Genomic DNA, 22,744 nt, shown 5'->3' with positions numbered 1-22,744 from the left:
ACTAAAGCAATGGACGAAGAAGTTCATTAAAAAATAATAACATGTTTACTCTGACTGCTCTGCCAAAGGGCATGAAAACAGTGGCGGGTAAGTGGGTTTATTCTGTTAAGACTGACAGTGAAGGTAAAGAAAAGTACAAAGCCAGATTTGTAGCACAAGGTTACAGTCAGAAGATGGGGATAGATTATGGTGAAACTTTCTCCGCAATAGCCAGTTTAAAGGGATAGTTCGGGTTTTTTGATATGAATCTATATGGCATCCCCATCATCAGTTACGTGCTGTGACGGTGACTTTCCCCGGACTGTGTCCCGTGAGCGGAGTTCCGGCCTGGTTTCGGTGCTGACGAATGTAGTCCGGCTAGTTGGCTGGGGTCACGAAAATAAAGCGTTTTTCTTCTCAAAACAATATGCATTCAAAAGAGTGATACATTTGCATCACAAAACCGTTGTCCACGAAAAAGTCTGACCTCGCAATCGCTTGGCGCTATTTTCTCTCCCTCCGTATCACTGCGCGCTGCCGCCTGTAGACGGCTGTGCGTTTCTATCAGCTGTTTCACGGAGTTTACTGCTCGGATAGTTCACATAAACATTTCTGATTATGACACAAGTGATGAAGCCATCCCTTGTTTTAGCACAGAGCCAAAGGGAGAGCTTTATGAACCTGATGTGATGCTGAACTTCGTCAGATGGAGTTAGGTAAAGAGGTGGGTGATCGTTGCAGCGCAGTTCATGGTGGAAGATCAGACCTACAAACATACACAGACAGCGTGCATCACCTGCACCGGACGGTGCTGCTGGAAAAAAAAGAAAGAAAAAAAAAGAACGGCACTAGGCTACTCTCCAGCCAGCTGACGTGCAGCTCACCTGCGGCTCACCTGCAGCTGTCAGAGGAGCCTCAGATCTTCCATAACGGACTGCGCTGCATTACTGATCATCACCCTGTCCGTCACAGCTACAGTTGTGGTCTTCCCTGCTGTCCATCCTCTCTCTGTCTGCTCGTTTTAACTCCATCTGACGAAGTTCAGCATCACATCAGGTTCATAAAGCTCTCCCTTTAGCTCTGTGCTAAAACAAGGGATGGCTTCATCACTTGTGTCATAATCAGAAATGTTTATGTGAACTATCCGAGCAGTAAACTCCGTGAAACAGCTTATAGAAACGCGCACAGCCGTCTACAGGCGGCAGCGCGCAGTGATACGGAGGGAGAGAAAATAGCGCCAAGCGATTGCGAGGTCAGACTTTTTCGTGGACAACGGTTTTGTGGTGCAAATGTATCACTCTTTTGAATGCATATTGTTTTGAGAAGAAAAACGCTTTATTTTCGTGACCCCAGCCAACTAGCCGGACTACATTCGTCAGCACCGAAACCAGGCCGGAACTCCGCTCACGGGACACAGTCCGGGGAAAGTCACCGTCACAGCACGTAACTGATGATGGGGATGCCATATAGATTCATATCAAAAGACCCGAACTATCCCTTTAACTCATTGAGTGCCAACCACGTAATTTTAAATTTTTCATTCCCATTTGTGCTGCCCTCTCTGGCATGCACGTCTCTGCCTGTAGGTGGTAGTACTGTGACAGAGGTAGAGAGTTAAATGTTAGCAGAAGCAGTCAGTCTGCAGCCGAACTTCAGCAGTGCCAATTCAAGAGTAAGGAGAACATATGCCTGTGAGCAGGCCTGGAATTTTGTCATTTTAGGGGCAGGGCCACTTGGCCTTTCGTGTTGCCAATTTTTTGAGGGCACAAAGGCCAAAAGCCAGGGCAGCAAGGCCATAAAATAAAACAATGATTTTAAATCCACGTCTTTAATGAATTTAATAACTATCTGTTAAATTAATACATAAAACGGGCTCAAGCAAACCAGAAATTTTCAACTTTAAATTCATTTATGCATTTAATTTTTTGCACAAGGGTCCAGTCCTATGCGGCTATGTTTTTAAATTCCTATCTTATTCGTTCACTATTGCACTGGGCCATATGAGAAAAAATCACGATATTTTCACGACATCAATTTATATCACGATATAACTCAAATCACTATTTTGGTCAAGCTTAAATATTCCCTTATTGTCACAAGTGGGATTTGAAGTTATCAGAAGGTTATTTGTGATTTTTTTTTTTCCCCATGTCAAAAATTGAACATGACAGATGTAATGATGAACATTATACAACAGTATCATAATAAAACAGATGTTAGTATAGTAGCTTGCCTGGGTCTGGGCAGTGTTCAGGTCGGCACAGTTGAACTTTATGCCCGAGTGCGGTGTGTTTGTGTCGGTGTGAACAGCAGCTGAGCAGCAGCAGCAGATCGGCCGCACCGTGACTGTAGGCCGTTTGTTGTGTGAACGCGGCCGGACACAACTGTCAGTGTCTCCATTGTGAAAGTTTAGCGTTACCTGTCAGAGTTTCAATTGGATCATGTAAACATGATGCACCATGCATCTTTTCACGGTCAGCCATCCGAGTTGTCCTTCACATTTACTTCCGAGGCAAAACTCTTTTTTTTTTCTTTTTTTTTTTACTGGCGGTGTCCCTCTGCTGACGTGCACAGCTGTAGCAGCCCAAACACTTAGCACGTGTTGACATGTTGTGGCTTGACTTTTCCAGCCACATGATTGGTCCTGTTTGATGAAGTCACCTGGTTGGCCAGTGATAGATTGGTCGTCAAACTGTTGTTATAGCCCGCCCAAGCGGTTTATGCAAGCCTCGAATCAAACCCACCCCTGGCGATGCTGCTGCCAGAATGTCATCAAAATACGCATTGTTTTTTCTTCAAAGACGCAGTGTCAAAGCCATGTTTACAGGAAAGAGGAAAAGGAGAAAACCGCAAAATCAACCGGAGCAATGCGGGTGGGGCATCAAGGCCACTGTGGCCTTCGGGCAGATAATTTTTTCAAGGGCACAAGGCCAGATCGGCCCTCGTGGCCCTCGTGAAATTCCTGCGCTGCCTGTGAGTATTATAGTTGAGTGTGTTATTGCAACACTAACCGCTATTGGTTTAAGATGGTGGTCGTTTTATATTTTTGCCGCTGTAACAATGCTAGTTTGTTAGCCTTTGTTAATATTTTGCATTGTATGTTAGCATTGTATATTAGCATTGAGCTACCGGTCATTGGGCTAGCTGACTTTATTCCTAGCTATTTAATGGGAATGCTAATGGCTACTGTAAGTGTGAATGTTGTTTCAAATGGTGTTGTTTGAACATATTTGTTGTTTAAAGATATATTATTTTAATCCTTGTCATGTTCGTGTTCCAAGGATGAGGCCGTGTTGATAGCAAGTAACTTAGTTTAATGTCCCACGTTCTTAACAGCATACATGTGGCTCCATGCAGTCTTGCTCTACCACGTTATGTGGTACGGTAAGCTGACTACTAACCAGTACTGCCGCCTAGCGGTCAAACATGTAATAACATCTAATCATAACATCCCCCCTTTTCTAAGGTAAAATGCATTAACATGAATCATCACATTAGCTGTGTCAGTTATTTTAACCATTTCACATTCAGCATAACTCTGCAACATATAAGCAGTATAACAGCTTATATCAGATTGCATAACTCATATCTAAGCCAACACTAGACCATTTAGAACACATTCACAACATCAATCAATATACATTTTGTTCAACATCTTTAACATGCATATTGAATTGTCTTTGTTTATAAGTTCAGTCTATCAGGCTTTCTGATTTCTCTTGTGGACCTTCTTAACTCAGATTCACTTGGAGTAGGTGTGTGAGAGTCAGTGTTACAGTCCATAGCAGGTGTGGGAGTTACCTGAGATTCACCACAGGTTACACTGAGCTCACCAACAGTCCCTTGAGGAGTCTTTAACAGACTGCGACGATTGCGTCTGAGGATTTGTCCATCATCAGTTTTCACTGTGTATGATCGTGGAGCAACTTCTTGCAGGACAGTTGCTTTTGTACTCCATCCATCAGCATCCTCAATCCTGACTGAGTTGTTGGTAGTCAGTGGAGGGAGATGCTTGGTTGTTCTGTCATAGAATGACTTTTGCATCATTTTCTGTTGTCGTAGCTTATGTTCAATCTTTGAGTGATTCTTTTGCTTTAATTTGTCGTTGTGATGACTCGGCAATGTTGTTCGTAGCTTCCTCTTCATCAGCAGTTCAGCTGGTGATAGGCCGCACTGAAGAGGTGATGCTCTGTAGCTCAATAAAGCCAGATACGGATCCGAGTCACTGTCAGCTGCTTTCTTTAGGAGTTGCTTGAGAATGTGAACTCCTTTTTCAGCTTGCCCGTTTGACTGTGCATAGTGTGGGCTTGACGTCACATGCTTGAAATCATATTGCTCTGCAAACTTCTGCCATTCTTTGCTGCTGAAGCAGGGGCCATTGTCGCTCACCACGGTGTGTGGGATGCCATGCCTGGCGAAGATAGATTTAGCATGTGTTATGACACAAGTTGATGTTGAGCTTGTTAGTAGCGCCATCTCAGGGAAGTTTGAGTAGTAATCCATTACCACTAAATAGTCTTTACCTCTGAGATGAAACAAGTCCATTCCTACTTTGTGCCATGGTGCTGTTGGCACCTCAGCTACCACCATAGGCTCTTTGCTCTGCTTGTTCCTGTGTTTCTGGCATGTTTCACATTTACTTATAAGTGTTTCAATGTCTTTGTTCAGTCCGGGCCAGAAAACCGTGTCTCTCGCCCTCCTTTTGCACTTTTCGATGCCGAGATGGCCTTCATGTATCCTGTGCAACATGTCCATTCTCAAAGCCTGTGGAATAACAATCCTGCCCTTTTTTAACAGCAGACCATCCACAGTACTAAGCTCACCTCTAACATGGTAAAATTGTGGACACGAACCAGCTGGCCATCCCTCATCCATGTTCTGCATGACATGCTGTAGCTCAGCATCCTTTGCTGTAGCCTCCGCTATTTGTCTTGACTTTGTGTCCGACACAGGCAGTGTAGCCGACACCATGTTCACGTGACACTGTATGTCCTCGTCTGTTGCACTCACACTGTCGCCTGTAGTTGCTCTGGATAGGGCATCAGCAAGGACTAGGTGTTTACCTGGAGTATATATCAGTTCAAAATCATACCTTTGCATCTTCATCATTAACCGCTGAATCCGTGGAGACATTTCATTCAGATTCTTTTTGATGATGGCGACCAGCGGTCGATGATCAGTTTCGACTGTGAAAGACGGCAGGCCGTACACGTAGCTATGAAACCGCTCCAAACCATACGCCAGTCCCAAACATTCTTTTTCGATCTGAGCGTATCGGCATTCAGTTTTTGTCATAGCCCGAGATGCATAGGCTACCGGTTTCCAGTGCTCACCCTCAGCCTGGAGTAGAACGGCACCAATACCATCTTTGGAAGCATCTGTAGACACTTTTATCCTCTTCGTGTGGTCATAAAATGACAACACAGGTGCTGTGCTCAGTGTGTCCTTGAGTTTTTGCCACTCATGCTCATGTTTCTCTGTCCATTTAAACTCACAGTCCCTGTGCAGAAGCTCTCGTATGCATGATGTCTTTGCTGTCAGATTGGGAATGAATTTACCTATGAAATTCACCATCCCCATGATGCGTAGCACCCCTGTCTTGTCTGTGGGCCTTGGCATGTTCTGTATTGCATGTATTTTGTCTTTATCCGGTTGGACACCACGTGCAGACAGCTTGTCTCCCAGGAAGAGGATCTCTTGAACGCCAAACTCACATTTACTCTGGTTGAGTTTCAGTCCATACTTTTGTATGCGTTCCTTAACTCTGTTCAGCCTCTCGTTGTGCTCTTGGGCTGTGGACCCCCATATGATGATGTCATCAATGTAGACTCGAACTCCATCCAAGCCCTCGATGATCTGCTCCATCGCTCTGTGAAATATTTCAGGTGCTGACTTGATTCCAAAAGGCAGTCTGAGAAAGCAGTGTCTGCCGAAGGGCGTATTAAAGGTACAGTACTTGGTGCTGCTTTCATCCAGTTTCAGCTGCCAGAAGCCTTGTGAGGCGTCAAGCTTTGTGAAGTAGTTGGCACCTGACATTTCACTGATGATCTCTTCACGTGTAGGTATTTGATAATGTTCACGCTTTATGCTCTCATTTAAGTCTTTAGGGTCCATACATATTCTCAACTCACCATTCTTTTTCTTTGTGATGACCAATGAGTTGACCCAGTCCGTAGGCTCATTAACCTTTTTGATCACTCCTAGCATGATCATTCTGTCGAGTTCTTTCTTTAGGCAGTCTTTCAGTGGCGCCGGAACTCTGCGTGCTGCATGCACAACTGGATGGGCTCCTTCTTTCAACTGTATTTTATATGTGAAGGGCAAAACACCAAAACCCTTGAAAACATCTGAAAAGTTCTGAGCAATTGTGTCCATAGAGTCATTTGTTGGGTTTATGGCTGGGATGATGCGATACACTCTTTTCACAAGCCCCAGTTCTTCACAGGCCCTGTCACCCAGAAGTGATTCACGTCCCTCATTCACAACAAAGAAGAATAGGTGGTGCACTTTTCCTTTAACTGTGACACTCAACCTGCATGTGCCCAAACATTTGATTGGCCGCCCATTGTAGTCTTTCAGTCCAGATTCTTTTCTTTTTATTTGTGGCTTATTTTTCATTGCCTTCACATCACACATGCTTATGAGATTTGCTTTTGCACCAGTGTCCAATCTCATGGTGACTACAGTCCCATTTATCATTAGAGGAGCTATCCACTTATCTTCTGTAGTGACATCATTTACATTGTCTGGCTTATTTATTTGTTCACTTTCACAATTCCAACAAAGAACGTGTCACTTAGATCAGGCTCGTCTATTAAGTTTACAGTTTTTTCTTTTTTCCACTCTTTCCGTTTGGAGAAGCATTGTTTAGCAAAATGATTCTTGCCTTGGCAAGTGGAGCATTGCTTACCAAACGCTGGACACTGTCTAGGCTTGTGCTGTGAGCCGCAGCGCTTGCAGTTTATTATCACGTCCTCCTGCTGCTGTGCAGGCCGGGTCTGTGTGCGCCGTCTCCGCTGATACGACACTGCTCCAACCGCTGCCGCGCTGTCGCTCTGCGCCGAGGCGACTGCAGACATCTCGCTGAACGTCCTCACGTGCCTTTGGGACAGCTCACTGGCCTGGCAGATCTTAATGGCTCCTGCCAGCGTCAGCTCCATCTCCCGTAGTAGCCTCTCTCTGACCTTTTTATCTTCCACGCCGAATACAATCTGGTCCCGGATCATGGAGTCCTTCAGCATTGCGAAGTTGCAGGACTGCGCCTTTAGCCGCAAGTCCGTCAGGAAGCTATCAAATGGCTCATGCTGCAGCTGTGTACGAGACCGAAACACGTACCTCTCGTACGTCTCGTTCTTCTTCGGAGAACAGTGAGTATCAAACTTACTAAGCACTACATCCAACTTTTCATTATCTTCAGGACTGTCAAACACGAACGTGTTAAATACTTCTATGGCCTGTGGCCCTGCTATCGTTAGCAGCAGCGCTACCTTTCTTGCTTCTGGCTTTGCCTCGAGTCCCATAGCAGCAACATAAAGGTGAAACCGCTGTTTGAAGGTGCGCCAGTTCTCGTCGACATTCCCCGTCAGTTTCAAACTTTCCGGTGGTTTTAAATCCATGTCGCCCATTCGAGTTTACTCCTGGTACCATGTCATGTTCGTGTTCCAAGGATGAGGCCGTGTTGATAGCAAGTAACTTAGTTTAATGTCCCACGTTCTTAACAGCATACATGTGGCTCCATGCAGTCTTGCTCTACCACGTTATGTGGTACGGTAAGCTGACTACTAACCAGTACTGCCGCCTAGCGGTCAAACATGTAATAACATCTAATCATAACAATCCTCATGTATTGCAGTTTTACAGTTAACTTCAATCAGGTGCTCTGCTAGTTTCTTTTCTGTGTCTGCGTGCGTGTGTGGTTTGTGTACAAACTGAACACTGCCTCTGATTGGCTTAGCATGAAACCTTACTCTGCCTTACTGTGCGTTAACCCTAAAGCTTCCAAAGCGTCAAAACGCCGGAAGTCAATTCATTTTCAACGAGAGCCCGGTGACACTGAGCGTCCAAAGCGTCAACATGCGCCGCCGCGCTTCCAAAGCATCCAAAGCATCACCAGACGAGAAGTTGAGCCCTGGTTAACTTTAGGGTATTCAACCTGTCAGAATAGAGATGTCCATCGGCTGCCTTTTTTTCTTTTTTTTGTCCTTCTGCTCCCCAATGACCAGCGCGATCGAACTTTGATGTCAGTCACGTGACGAGCGGCCAAAGCGGCTGAAAATATTTGCCGTTTTGGAAGCTGTCTTGTCTGACGCCCACCCTCGAGCGATTTTGAAGCTTTGGAAGCTTTTGGTGTGAACGCACAGTTAACTGATCATCATCACTTATGCGGTTGTCTCGTCCCTCCCTCCTCCCCCCTCCCCTCATCAAAGGAGAGAAGGAAAAAAAAAACAGTTTTGCAGCTTCTGTGGCTGAGTGAGCCAAGTCGGAGGACAACGGCTTCACTGAGTAGTTTGTAACGTGCCTCATTTAATTGTTGGTAACGGTAATGGCGTTGTAACGGTGGAAATAGTAACTCACCAAGCTTATGTTCCAGAGGGTGGTGAGAGTCGAACCATCCCTCAACAGGGGAGTAGGTCTCAGACACCACCTATCTCCAATTTACAATGCTGCCCTTTCATCCCTTCCCAGGAGATTCAACAATCTAGCCTCAAAGAACAACCACTGTTCACAAGTGGCAAGTGACTCCAACGACTGTCGTTATAACAACATAGGGCACTAACGAAGTCGAAACCAACTTTCCATCAGAGACAGTCATTTAAACGACTGTCGTTGGGGCACAAAAGGGAACCAGTGACATCATCAACCTTGTGAACGCCCACACAAGAGGTTAAATAGTGAGTCTCCACACCAGATAGTTGGACCAGTCCCAGCCTGGTCAGATGCTACATGAACTGATGAAGGTGAAACGTCTTCCTAGACAAATAACTAAGTCCAGTTGCTTTCGATTTAACCTCCTTTGAAATTGACCAATATCTACTTTTTGACTCTCACCACCCTCTGGAACATAAGCTTGGTGTTATCAGAACCTTGCAACACAGAGCTGATAACGTGCCCACCAGCTCACAGGCCCAAGGGGCAGAACACAAGCACCTGAGAGGCGCCCTCACAACTTGTGGTTACCCTAGCTGGACCTTTGTGAAAACTGCAGCTGCTTCCAGAAAGAAAACCAGCAAAGTGGTGGAGAAAGAAAGACAAAACAAGAGAAAACAACATAGTCATTCCATATGTGTCTGGAGTATCAAAAAAACTCAGGAGGATCTTTGTGTCGTATCCCTGTGTATTTCAAACCCAGCAACACACTCAGACAGAGACTGGTACATCCCAAGGACAAAACACCACACACCCACAAAAGTAAATAGTGAGTCTCCACACCAGATAGTTGGACCAGTCCCAGCCTGGTCAGATGCTACATGAACTGATGAAGCCTCTTGGATGAGAGGTGAAACGTCTTCCTAGACAAATAACTAAGTCCAGTTGCTTTCGATTTAACCTCCTTTGAAATATGCCTGTGAGTATTATAGTTGAGTGTGTTATTGTAACACTAACCGCTATTGGTTTATCTCTTCTTCCCTGAAGCCCCCGTATCCGAGGGCTGTCCGACAACACAACGTCCGCACAGGCAACAACCCCGTAGCACACACACAGACATGCTACATATCAACAGAAAGCTGAGAATCTCCGCTAAACGCTCATACGCCCATTCGTAGGACCAACAAACACAGTTACAACACCGAGCGATCAAACAATTTGTCGCGAAAACACGAACAAACACCGAAAAAAGAGCTAGACAGCTATGAGCACGATAGCAGACACAGATTCCAAAAATACAATTTGTATCCCTCTACGACCAAGTTTCACTGATCCAGCAGCCTAATACGATAAACAACAACAAGCGCATTTAGTAAACACAACCAGAAAAGCATTCTTACCTTGGAAAAACTCGGAGCGAAAAGTGATTCTGCAACTATAAATAGCGTTTAGTTTGAAGGACTACAACTCCCACCATGCATCTGTTCTACCTCCCGTGTCTGTGTGGCGTATTTCCGGCTCCGGGTGCATGGCAGCCAGAGGCTGTGGGCTCTGACCATGGATGTATTATATTAACTGGATACCGGACCGGAAAATGGCCGCCGTTCATTTCAATGAAAGCTGCTCGCCTGGCGCATACGCCGAAAAAGTTTCTGACTTCCGGGTTTACTTCCGCGTTATGCGGCCCATAGAGCATGCGCAGTTGAGTCACCCCCCATGATGCTCTGCGGCCTCCCATCATGCCCTGGGGCAATGAGAACGAGCAACCGCCGTTCTAGTTTTGGCGCTGCGTGTTCATGTGTGTGTTAGTTGTGGATTTAATGAATGAGTATTAAGACTTTTACAGGACTCACATGGACTTTAAAACAAAGATAATGATTTAAAAAGTAAAAAGACGGCCAATCGTAGGTTTACTACGGTCGTTTATATGATCGTTAAATCGTTTTGACAGTTAATTAATATACGATGTTACACTGAAAACAAGTTAGTCCGAACCTGTAAGCTTACATCACAATGGAAAATGTTAGTTAGTTAGTTTGTCTTTATTGTCTCCCTTGGGAGAAATTCGTCGTGGACAGACCAGAGACTCCAGGCGCCATGAACACATATACACAAAACAATACATCTAAGACCATAAACAAACACATCATCATATCCCCCAGCTCCTTGCGCGTCCCCCCACAATGTCCTGAAATCACCTATACATATAAAAATAAAAAGACAATAGTAATAATAATAACATGATGCCCATCTGACCCCTTGCTACAGCAACATTATTGCACATTCCTCTATACATACAGCAACACACTCATTATTGCATTATAAAAAATAAATCATAATTAACTATATTTTTGTTAAACATGACAGAGATGACCCCAGAACACCTCAAATAATGTAATGAGGGCTTTACTCTTACCTTTTTTTTTATATTGAAGAGTATTTAACTTGCTGCACAGTTCACCAGTTGTATCTACAGGATGTTGGTGGAGGTATTATAAACTTAGTCACACGTGTTTTGTTTTTATCAACCACACTGTGATTAAAGAAAGTTAGAGCTCTTTGGCAAATGCATCATCCTTTTAATAATTGTCTGTACTGGCTGTGTTCATAGTTTCATCATTAAGCCTTCAGGTGGATGAGACTCTTTGTAATTCAACAGTTTAACTTACAATATTTCCACAACACGCAGAATATCAGTGTCCACTAAATACAGCTGTTACAGAACCAGACATTTGAATTAAACACGAATGCCCCAGACACAGTTGCAGATGTTGGATTTGGTAGAAGAAGAAAAAAGTCACAAGCATGTTTGTTTTTTTCCAAACAATTTAATAATATGATTATGAGTTTAAGTGATCATTTAGCATACTGACACTGAACAAACACACACTGACGACGGTGAGGAGGAGGAGGAGGAGGAGGAGGAGGAGGACTTCCACGGTTCTTCCTCCGGCCCCGGTGGAAGACGGGGAGCAGCTGCACCGTCAGGCCACACACACGACACACACCGACCATGGAGGAGTCTGGAGAAGTCTCGCTTTACATTTTACCACCGTGGCATTAATTAGGCCGTAAAAATATATTAATGTGGACGTTGTGAACGGAGCAACAGGTGTTGGACATCAGCCGCGTTGAGACACTGTTGACACACACATACAGCATAAATGACTTATCAAGCTAAAATTACTGATAAATATGAGTTTTACAGGAGCAGTAATGTAAAACGTCAGTAAATGCAGTCATTACGAGGCGATCTCACCAATTAAAACGTTACGTTTAAGAATACGAGTTGACAAGAGACTAGAAAAAAAAATAGTCTGACTATCTTTCTCAATTCTATGACTGTCATTATGACTGTCATAATAAAAACAATTTGTAATTTTGAAAAAAGTTACAAAGGATTATTGAATCTGCAACCCACTGAAAATGGCACCCCCCCCTTTGGGTCCTGAGCCACCAGTTGAGAACCACTGGTGTAAAAACATATCAATCAACGGTAAAAAAAAGAAGAAAAAAAAAATCACTACTGGTGAACAAGTAAATGTGACACCCGAAAAGCCAGTCACTTTACTGACCCTCTGATGGCTTATTTATGAGGGCCTTCTTAAGCTTGACCTCCTCCTACTGGTAGTTCTCCATCGTCGTACACCGCCTCACGTACTGTAGGTTGCAAACAAAACAGAGAAAATGGGCTCAGATTTTTTCCAAGCATATTTTATTACACTAATACTATGTCAATTCAGTTATCTGTAAAATGACATTCCTATAGGCCTAATGGTCTAAGTGTATAATCAAGATGCTAAAGAAAAATCCCACTCCATAATGACTAGGATACAGGTCGATTTGAAATTATAGACAGCAATGGAGAAACCAATACAATAAAAACTATTTTGTAAGTCCAGGCTGAAAACCTTCCTGTATGACAGAGCTCTCCCCACCTCCCACCCCCATGCCGGTAAAAAAAAAAAATGAATCCGGTATTATTTTATGGTAGGCGTAAATAAATTACTCACCGGCTTCATTTGGTCACCATGGGCACCTACGACCAGCCATCAGAAGTCCACCATGAACCTAGATGGAATTAACACTTTGGCAAACTTAAAAACTCTTTTCTCTTTTTCTTTTCTCTGCTCGATCCGATCGCTGTCTGCCCTAGTGCCGTGTCTGCGTGTTGCTAGGTTACCAACGACCTTAAAATCAATGACATTTAATCTGATCTACTCAAACAACAATAGGACAAAAACGACAGTGAAACGTTATGATTTAATAACATTAACCTCGCTGTTATGTTATACAGATAGTGTGTTGAGAGTGTTCAATTCAGTTAGAAAGTTAGAAACGACTGATTTTCAGCAGCGTTTTCTTTGTTGGCAGTGAATGCGTGTTAACGATTGTGAAGCAAACGGCTAACTTAATGATTGACACAGAGCAAGATGAGTCTTTCCTGACAGTTTAGGGAATTTGTCACAGTGTTGGTTATGTTGGCTGGTTATGGCGTTTGCTATATGGCCACAGTAGCATGTGTTAGTGAATGAATGAAGTGCAAGATGAACAGATTCACCGCCCCTATCTGAGAGCCCTATCTTGTTAGCTAGGTTTAGTAAACTTCAAACCATAGCTTCAAACTTTTTTTCTCGGCTAATACAAATGTTAACAGTGAATCTCATATGTTAATGAAAAATGTATAATAGTATACTGACCTTTTTTGTTGAGTTCACAAACTATTATGAAGGAAAACTCCAGTCCTTTGTCCAGCGTCTTCATGGGCAGAAGAATACAGCAGTCTGACAGCAGTGACCGTTAATTTTCCCACAATCCTTTGCACTTTAACTGTCTTTGGTAATTAAAAAAAAATGAGACCCATTTAATATAATTTTGAGATCTCCTCCTTTGATCAGAGTGAGACACAGATGAGCAGTATATCCTGAGGTCACCATGAGAAAACTGAGTCATATTTGAGAAGAAGGATGAGATCTTGGGAGTCTCATAGCTGAGTTTTCTTTGAGATCATTCTTTGATTGACATGGTCTCATGTTTAGGAGATTAGACGTATTTAATATAATTTAGAGATCTCTTCGTCTGATCAGAGTGAGACACAGATGAGCTATTTTCTTCTGAGGTCACTATGAGAAAACTGAGACATATTTGAGAAGAATGATGAGATCTTGGGAGTCTTGGCTGAGTTTTCTTTGAGATCTATATTATGCTTATTTCTCCTGAGTTTAAGTTGAGAAGCAGGAGAAAAAGCCTTTAGTCTCACCTTTGTATCAAATATAGCTCATTTGAGTCTAGGAGAAATGAAAGAGACAACAATGAGATCTCTTCTTGGAGTTTGCTTTCCTATGCAGCCGCAGCTGGTCGCAGAGTTTCATGTCTGATATAGTGTAACGTTAATAGTGAGCAGCCCAGAGTGATACGTAAACACAGGAAGTCACATGTGTCTAACCAGGTCTAACCATCCAGTGCTAATGGCTAGGCTACTGTTAGCTCTGTGAGTTCATCCAGTGCTAACGGCTAGGCTACTGTTAGCTCTGTGAGTTAAAGGGATAGTTCACCCTAGAATGATATTTCGCTCATTATCTACTCACCCTCATGTTGACTAAGGGCTGGAAGAATTTTCAGAGTCCACCGTCCCTTCTCTGAGTTACAGGGGGTCTTGGCGTAGCAGTGCATTTCAATGCAACGGTTGCAAAGGGACACCGGAGCTCTTCGTCTGTTCGCGGTGTCTGTGCCACCGCGAGTCTGTGACACAAACGTGTCCCGTATCGTAATCTCTTATGACAGACAGGACGACATAAATGCACATGGTAACTGAGAAAACTCAAGCTAAACAGGTGTTTAGCTTGAGTTTTCTCAGGAACGGAGGCACGTAGAGACAAACGGTTTGTGGCCATTTGAAGCATAAAGTTTCACCTTTCAAATGACCCATAGTATGTGTTGGTGGCAATAATATAGAATACACTGTGGCTCTACAAAAATCGTCAAAAATGGTCTAAATTGCCGGTACACTTGACTTTGGAAAAGAGCGTGGCACTCAATGAGTTAACTGCGTTCCGGGGGCAGTTTATAACTTTGGGGACAGCTCTCCATTCCGACTGTTCCGAAACTGTCCCACTCCCTTGTGGGAGATCTCCACAGAGTAAAAGAAATACACATTTTTTCTCTTCGCTCCACTCGAGGACAGTAGGTGGCGATGCTATGTTGTTGTGATTACCTGACTGAGGAAATTATGTGCTGTGTGCAAGAGAAGAAGAAGGTTGTTGATGAAACATGCGTGCTCAGTAAAGAAGGTTGAGACTACTCCTGTTTATTGCTTTATTCCTGAGTGTTTAGTGAAACAACACGACAGCATGGTTAGGTCCTTATTTTCTCTCCATCGAACGGTGCGTCTTCACGTTTACGCGCTCAAGCGTAGGTCTACCTAGTGTGGGCTGAGATCAAAATAACGTAGAGCAGTGTGCACCTTATCTCTCATGTCGCTCACTTAGTTTCATACTAGGACAGGTGTGTCAGGGCCAGCAGATCGTCACGGGCCGCATGTGGCCCATGTGCCGCCTATTGGGGTTGGCTGATATAGAGTGAGCAGGCTTTGCTTCGGGATCCCGTCCATCCTGTGAGAGTGATGAGGATCATTGTTTCCTGTCAAACTCAGTCAGAGAAGATGAGCTGAAGCTCAGATGTTCATCACATCATCACGTCCTGTCATCAGATGCATCAACTGTGTTTTTACTGCAGCTTTCATCTGGTTTGATTCTGACACATTTGATATTTTCTCTCTTCACAGACTTATTGGTTGTTGGCTCTCAGAGAGTCACTGTGAAGTCGTGGCCTCAGCTCTGAAGTCCAACTCCTCCCACCTGACAAAACTGGACCTGAGTAAAAACGACCTGAGTGATTCATCAGTGGAGGTTCTGTGTGCTGGACTGGAGAGTCCAAACTGTCGACTGGAGACTCTGAGGTGAGTTCACTGACTGGACCTGTTGGACTTTTGTCTGTGTTCAGTTCAAATGTGTGAAGTTCAGTTTGAAGCAGCGACTGATTGTGACTCCATGTTACTGCAGCTGGTAGAAGGTGAAGGGTCAGAGGTCACTCAGAGGTCAGTGTGGTGGTGATGATGATGACGATGACGATGACGACGACGACGACGACGACGACGACGATGACGATGATGATGACAATGATGATGATGGATCTGGACCTTTGATCCAGTTCAGTCCTGAATCAGATAGTTGTAGTCAGTGTTTAGTCCAACAGGTATTGATCAGATATTGATTGTATATTGACAGACTGATCTGAGGTCAGCAGCAGCTGATGAATCTGTGCTGACATGTGGATGATGTGTGTAGAAGGCCACATGATGAAGATCCACAACTAGGCATGGGCCGCTCTGAGATCCTGACGGTGTGAGAACCTTGAGCACAAACATCAGGGTTTCACGGTGTTGCGGTGTTGCAGTTACAGCTCTAGAAATGTGTAGTTTTGAAATGAAAACACTTTTATTTTATTTTTCACAACATAACAACATATAGAACATTTGGATCATTAGTAAAGGTGAATCTGTCACGACTCTGCTAGGAACCCAGAGACAGACACCAACTGAAAAAATGAAATGTTTATTTGAGGTTAGGGAAGTGAGGGAAAGGGGGGCGATGGGTTGGAGCGTGGATCCAGGGGGGGGACAGCTGAAGGGGGGCTTGAGGTGATGGCTGGGGTGGCAGGCGGACGGGAGGACTGGAAGACGGGCTGGCTGGCAGGCAGGCAGGCAGGCAGGGCAGAGACTGCAGCAGGAAAAAACAAGTCAGCAACAAGAACAGACTGGCAAGCAGAGGTTCTGTGGCTTGGCTGGGCTGGAACTCGACTACAACAAACCATGTGGACTGAACGACGATTCGGCGGAGACTGATGGTCGAGGCAGGACTGGGTGATGAGCTGATGGGAACCAGCTGGCTTGATTGCAGCAGCAGGGCAGGTGTGGAGTGGGAGGCAGGCAGGTCCAGGAGAGGAGACAGAGTGCAAGAGGGAGGGGGAACGAGACATAGACATACAAACAGGTAGAGTGACAAAACAAAACAGACAAACATGCAACACAAACTGTCATGGTGCTGGCCTCGTGACAGAATCAACTTCAAATAAATAATAAATTAATTATTCCCAATTAAACTAAAATAACTGCAGTCATTCTAACCTTAGTTAGTTCCAACTTTTTTTGGCTCGTGATATTCAGAATACTTTATTGATCCCCAAGGGAGAAATTTCTTTTTGTTACAATAACAACTCCAACTCAAAGTGTATAAATTAAAAGAGCAAGAAGTCTGGGGCGGTGCGTGTCGTAGTGGTTAAAGGGATAGTTCAACATTTTTGAAAATTGGCCCATCGCCATGATCCCCCTAGTAATAGCAGTAGGTTCGTTACCTTTAATTGTTGGTCCAAGCTGCTTTTAGATCGGGGGAGAAGAATACCGAGCGGCGCAGCTACACTACGGAGGCTAATGGAATTTCTTGGTTTTGCTCATCAAACTCAGCAAATACACAACCAAAAAACTCAAAAACGCTGTGGTGGACAAGTTGTGACCTGCACATCCACCACGCTATGAGATAATAGCGGAAAGTTGCGAGATGGAGTTGTTTTAGAGGCAAAGTCGGACTTTACACTCTAGACGGCTGCTCGGCGGAGTGATTTCAAAAGCGCCTGTTTACTGCAGATACGTCCGTATACTACGGCACTGGCTGAGGTGCGCACACTGTGTCCCTCCGACCAGTGGTTCACTGAAGAAAGTAGTTCCGAGTATTTGCTTCACTTCTCTTAACTTTCCGCTATTATCTCATAGCGTGGTGAATGTGCAGGTCACAACTTGTCCACCACAGCGTTTTTGAGTTTTTTGGTTGTGTATTTGCTGAGTTTGATGAGCAAAACCAAGAAATTCCATTATCCTCCGTAGTGTAGCTGCGCCGCTCGGTATTCTTCTCCCCCGATCTAAAAGCAGCTTGGACCAACAATTAAAGGTAACGAACCTACTGCTATTACTAGGGGGATCATGGCGATGGGCCAATTTTCAAAAATGTTGAACTATCCCTTTAAGGCGGCCGCTCCATGTAGAGGCTACAGTCCTCACCCCTCGCGTCCCCGGTTCGAATCCCGCGTCGGGCAGACCTTTCCTGCATGTCATTCCCCCTCTCTCTGCTTCCTCTTTCCTTTCTATCTCTACTATGGCTATCAAATAAAGGCATAAAAGCCAAAAATATATACAAAAAAAAAGAGCAATTAGTCAAGAAATATAAAAGAAAGACAGCGCCTGTGTGTGTGTGTTTTAATTAGGGGTTAAGCCGGTGTATATTCTCATTTGCCCAGGTCATAGTATTTCAAAGGAGATTAAATCGAAAGCAACTGGACTTAGTTATTTGTCTAGGAAGACGTTTCACCTCTCATCCAAGAGGCTTCATCAGTTCATGTACGCAATGAGTGTTGAAGCAGCAGCAGCTTCTCATGAATATTAATGAGCTGTTTTCTCTCTATGTGACTGTTTAACCTGCTTCCTGTTGCTTCAGCTGTTGGACTTTGATTTTCTAAACTTGTTCTTTCTGAAGCTTCTTCAGCTCTGAACAGATGATGAGACACTGAACGCTGTCAACAAGGAGCTTTGTCCTCAACTCACTGCTTTTATTCTTTATTCAGATTGAGGGACTGCAGGTTGTCAGAGATCAGCTGTTCTTCTCTGGGCTCAGCTCTGAAGTCCAACCCCTCCCACCTGAGACACCTGGACCTGAGCTGGAACGACAAGCTGCAGGATTCAGGAGTGAAGGGTCTGAGTGGTTTTCTGGAGAGTCCAGACTGTAGACTGGAGACTCTGAGGTCAGACTCTGTTTTATTTCTGTGCTCAGATGAATGTGATGTGAAAGTTGTGTTGATACTGAGCTGCAGACATGAGGCTGATATTCTACTGATCCACACTGAGGCTGTAGGACAGGGTAGGCAGGCGCTCACAGACCAAGACCAGGGCTGTGGGGGGTCGGCACCTCAGACAGCTCATCACACAACAACCTCACAACAAACACATTCATGCACAATGGTTCACACAGATCCAAGTCTTAAACATGTGCAACACCTTTTCCCCACAATCCATGCCGTCCTGACATCAGCTGTTATTCATTAGATTCACATGACGTCACTGTGTTTCTGCGCCGCCATGTTTGTGTCTGAATCAGGGCGATCTGGACACAGATCCCAGCGTCACGTTACCAGAACAAGTGGAGTAGTAGGAGGAAATCAGCAAGAGACCGAAAATTGACGTTATTTGAAAGATGCCAGGATTATATTGTGCTGTTGACTGTGATAGCAGTCGCCAAAAAAAACCCCGGACTGCAGTTTTATTCCATCCCAAAAGACGTAAAGTTATAGACGTAATAAATAGTTGACTGCAGGCATCTATCAGTGGCAGCATGGGCTGTGACAAGTCTCACTAAAAGAGGGGATTCACTTTTTTTTTAATAACATGGATATATTGAATTCTGCATTTTGATTACTTTCTTATTAATTACTCACTGATTCTGCATTTAGGGTCTTTTATTTCTGTATAACAGACCGTTGCTAAGTAAAACGGGCCGTTGCTAGGGACGCCGCTCTGATCAGCGGAGCAGGGCAGAAGAACTATCAAGGATTTTTTACCTTGTGTTTCATTTTTACCAGCTTCAGACTAATTGTGATGTTAGAAAAATGACTTGTAGCTTGTTAGAGGGAGAGTGGAGGCTCTCTGCCTCCCTCACCGCTGCTGGAAACCAAACCTGCGATCAGAGCGGACAGAGCGGACCCAGCGCAGTGTCACAGCTGTGACCAGCGGAGAAGTGACCGGACTAAGGACTTTGATCAACATTACGTCTCAAATTAATTAATTAATTCATAAACTGTGTAATAAGTGGGATAATATAGAGTTAGTCTGTTGTTATAGAGATATAAACCCAGACAGGATGTATGAAACCCTGTCATTTTGTCAAGAAACTGTCATTTCCATCCTGCGGTTTGATGCTGTCATATGAGGAGACCTGTCAAATCGGACACAAATATGGCGGCGGTCCCTTCGACGTGATGTCACTGCAACCCATGAATTACTGTAACACACAACTCAAATCAATAACAGGATCACATGTTGGAGCACCGCTCACATCACACAACAAACCTTTAACACAATCCACACTCAGACCTGAGCAACAAGGATGTTAACTGTACACAACAAGCTGTTATTACAAGGTTTACAACAGAGAAGACACACAACCTGGGCTGTGTGTGTGTGTGTGTGTGTGTGTGTGTGTGTGTGTGTGTGTGTGTGTGTGTGTGTGTGTGTGTGTGTGTGTGTGTGTGTGTGTGTGTGTGTGTGTGTGTGTGTGTGTGTGTGTGTGTGTGTGTGTGTGTGTAAAAGTGTCTAAGTGAGGCTCTGTCATGTTTATAGTGAAACATTCAAAGCCAACATCCCATAATAAGCAGATGTGTGTGTGCTGGTTTTAGGTTTTTCTGTCTCTGAGCTTCATTCAACATTTGTTTCTACACGTTAGTTGTCATGGTAACAGAGTTCAGCCTCACATGTTTGTTGTCTTGAGGATGGTCAGTAAATCTCTGATCAATGTGGCTGCACAACATGAGTTTGTCTGGATGGAGCCACAGGTGGAGCTGACAGGTGAAGAGGCGGAGTCACTGCGTCTGTGTTGAAGCAGCAGCAGCTTCTCATGAATATTAATGAGCTGTTTTCTCTCTATGTGACTGTTTAACCTGCTTCCTGTTGCTTCAGCTGTTGGACTTTGATTTTCTAAACTTGTTCTTTCTGAAGCTTCTTCAGCTCTGAACAGATGATGAGACACTGAACGCTGTCAACAAGGAGCTTTGTCCTCAACTCACTGCTTTTATTCTTTATTCAGATTGGAGGAGTGCAGTTTGTCAGAGATCAGCTGTTCTTCTCTGGGCTCAGCTCTGAAGTCCAACCCCTCCCACCTGAGAGAACTGGACCTGAGTGGAAACTACCTTTATGATTCAGGAGTGAAGGGTCTGAGTGGTTTTCTGGAGAGTCCAGACTGTAGACTGGAGACTCTGAGGTCAGACTCTGTTTTATTTCTGTGCTCAGATGAATGTGATGTGAAAGTTGTGTTGATACTGAGCTGCAGACAAGAGGCTGATATTCTACTGATCCACACTGAGGCTGTAGGACAGGGTAGGCAGGCGCTCACAGACCAAGACCAGGGCTGTGGGGGGGTCGGCACCTCAGACAGCTCATCACACAAAAACCTCACTACAAACACATTCATGCACAATGGTTTACACAGATCCAAGTCTTAAACATGTGCAACACCTTTTCCCCACAATCCATGCCGTCCTGACATCAGCTGTTATTCATTAGATTCACATGACGTCACTGTGTTTCTGCGCCGCCATGTTTGTGTCCGAATCAGGGCGATCTGGACACAGATCCCAGCGTCACGTTACCAGAACAAGTGGAGTAGTAGGAGGAAATCAGCAAGAGACCGAAAATTGACGTTATTTGAAAGATGCCAGGATTATATTGTGCTGTTGACTGTGATAGCAGTCGCCAAAAAAACCCCGGACTGCAGTTTTATTCCATCCCAAAAGACGTAAAGTTATAGGCGGAATAAATAGTTGACTGCAGGCAGTCTATCAGTGGCAGCATGGGCTGTGACAAGTCTCACTAAAAGAGGGGATTCACTTTTTTTTAATAACATGGATATATTGAATTCTGCATTTTGATTACTTTCTTATTAATTACTCACTGATTCTGCATTTAGGGTCTTTTATTTCTGTATAACAGACCGTTGCTAAGTAAAACGGGCCGTTGCTAGGGACGCCGCTCTGATCAGCGGAGCAGGGCAGAAGAACTATCAAGGGTTTTTATTGTATCTTGATAGGTATTACTCTAACTTATACTATAAGACCAATATAACCACGGACCACTTCTTGTTTCACTAGGCAGATCTTCGTTTATTGAACTCGATCTCAACTCTGGTACAGGAGTGCCCTCTAGTGACAGTTCTATGTAACATGTCATTGCAGATCAACGGTGTCCGTAAGAGGACATTAAACAACCCAATATATAACATACTCCTCCCCACTTAATGAACAACTTCACCTGCATACAATAATTAAATCAAACATCAACCTCATAAGGTGTTATGTCATGTATGGTACCATTAACAGAACTACGAAGCACCTCCAGTACGCCAACTTGTTTAGCATGTCGCTGTGAGCGTTCTAGAAATAAACAATTCTCAAATACTGTAAAAGTATGTAAACACAATTACAAAACATTTAACTATACAGCCATGCTATCACATATCATACACAACTTAAAATGTCCGTCTTTTTTTCTTTTTCTTTTTCTTTCTAAGGGAATGAGGTGGACTACTCAGACCCTGACATAACCCTGGGGATTATTCTGCCCCATACTCCTGGGTATGTCACACTACAGAGTTAGGCGTTCAGGAGGCCGCCGTTCTCTTTGTGGATAGTGGCGGGTAGCACTGCCATCTGGCGTACCCCCACTGGCTGTGTCAGGAACAGACGTTGGTGTCAGGGATGGAAACAGTTCAGTTTGTGGATCCGCTGGTGGAACACCAGAAAGAGTGGGCTCCCCAGCGCGTGCTACGTCCTGGGTGCGTGTGAGTTGAGTTGTACTGACCTGCTGGCCAAGTCCAGCACAACTCACTGGCCAAGTTTCCTCAGGTGCTGTAGCTCCAGCAAGCAGTTGGTCCACGTGTCTCCTCCAGACAATGTCCTCACAGGTTTTGACTGTATAAGACACAGGGCCTGTCTGTGCTATGACAGTAGTAGGAACCCACTTTGGGCCGTTGGTGTAGTTGCGTGCAAGTACCTGATCACCTGGGTGGAAAATCCTTCCCTTTGATCTTGGTTTGCGTCTCTCAACCTGGGCTTCTTGCTTTTGTAGCACAGTCTCTTTAGTGTCAGGTGGTTTCAGAAGGTCGAGACTGGTACGGAGCTGTTTCTTCATGAGAAGTACCGCAGGAGCAACTTTTGTGGTTGAGTGTGGGACATTCCTATAGGACAGCAGGAAACTGTTCAGCCGCTGATGAAGGGAGCCTTGTCCCTGTGAGGCCTTCAAAGCGTGCTTCAAACTCTGAACAAATCTCTCTGCTAGTCCGTTTGTAGAGGGGTGATAGGGAGAAGA

The 22,744-nt window shown here is 44.4% G+C and overlaps 1 protein-coding gene across 1 annotated transcript in view; it reads left to right on the top strand.

Annotated features, from left to right (window-relative positions):
* The window catches only part of LOC310987963 (NACHT, LRR and PYD domains-containing protein 14-like), a gene marked incomplete at its 3' end in the record, with an annotated part of 78,166 nt that overhangs the window by 5,374 nt on the left and 50,048 nt on the right, over positions 1–22,744 (top strand). The window contains exons 8-10 of the mRNA XM_083974432.1: positions 15,350–15,523; positions 18,238–18,414; positions 20,469–20,642. Of these exons, the coding sequence (XP_083830558.1) occupies positions 15,350–15,523; positions 18,238–18,414; positions 20,469–20,642 (525 nt within the window). The remainder of the gene's footprint in view (positions 1–15,349; positions 15,524–18,237; positions 18,415–20,468; positions 20,643–22,744) is intronic.

Source organism: Trachurus trachurus (assembly GCF_905171665.1).
Source record: "Trachurus trachurus genome assembly, chromosome: 6".
Lineage (NCBI taxonomy): Eukaryota > Metazoa > Chordata > Actinopteri > Carangiformes > Carangidae > Trachurus > Trachurus trachurus.
The sequence above is the reverse complement of the archived record's forward strand: the minus strand, read 5'-3'. Positions and strand labels throughout refer to the sequence as shown.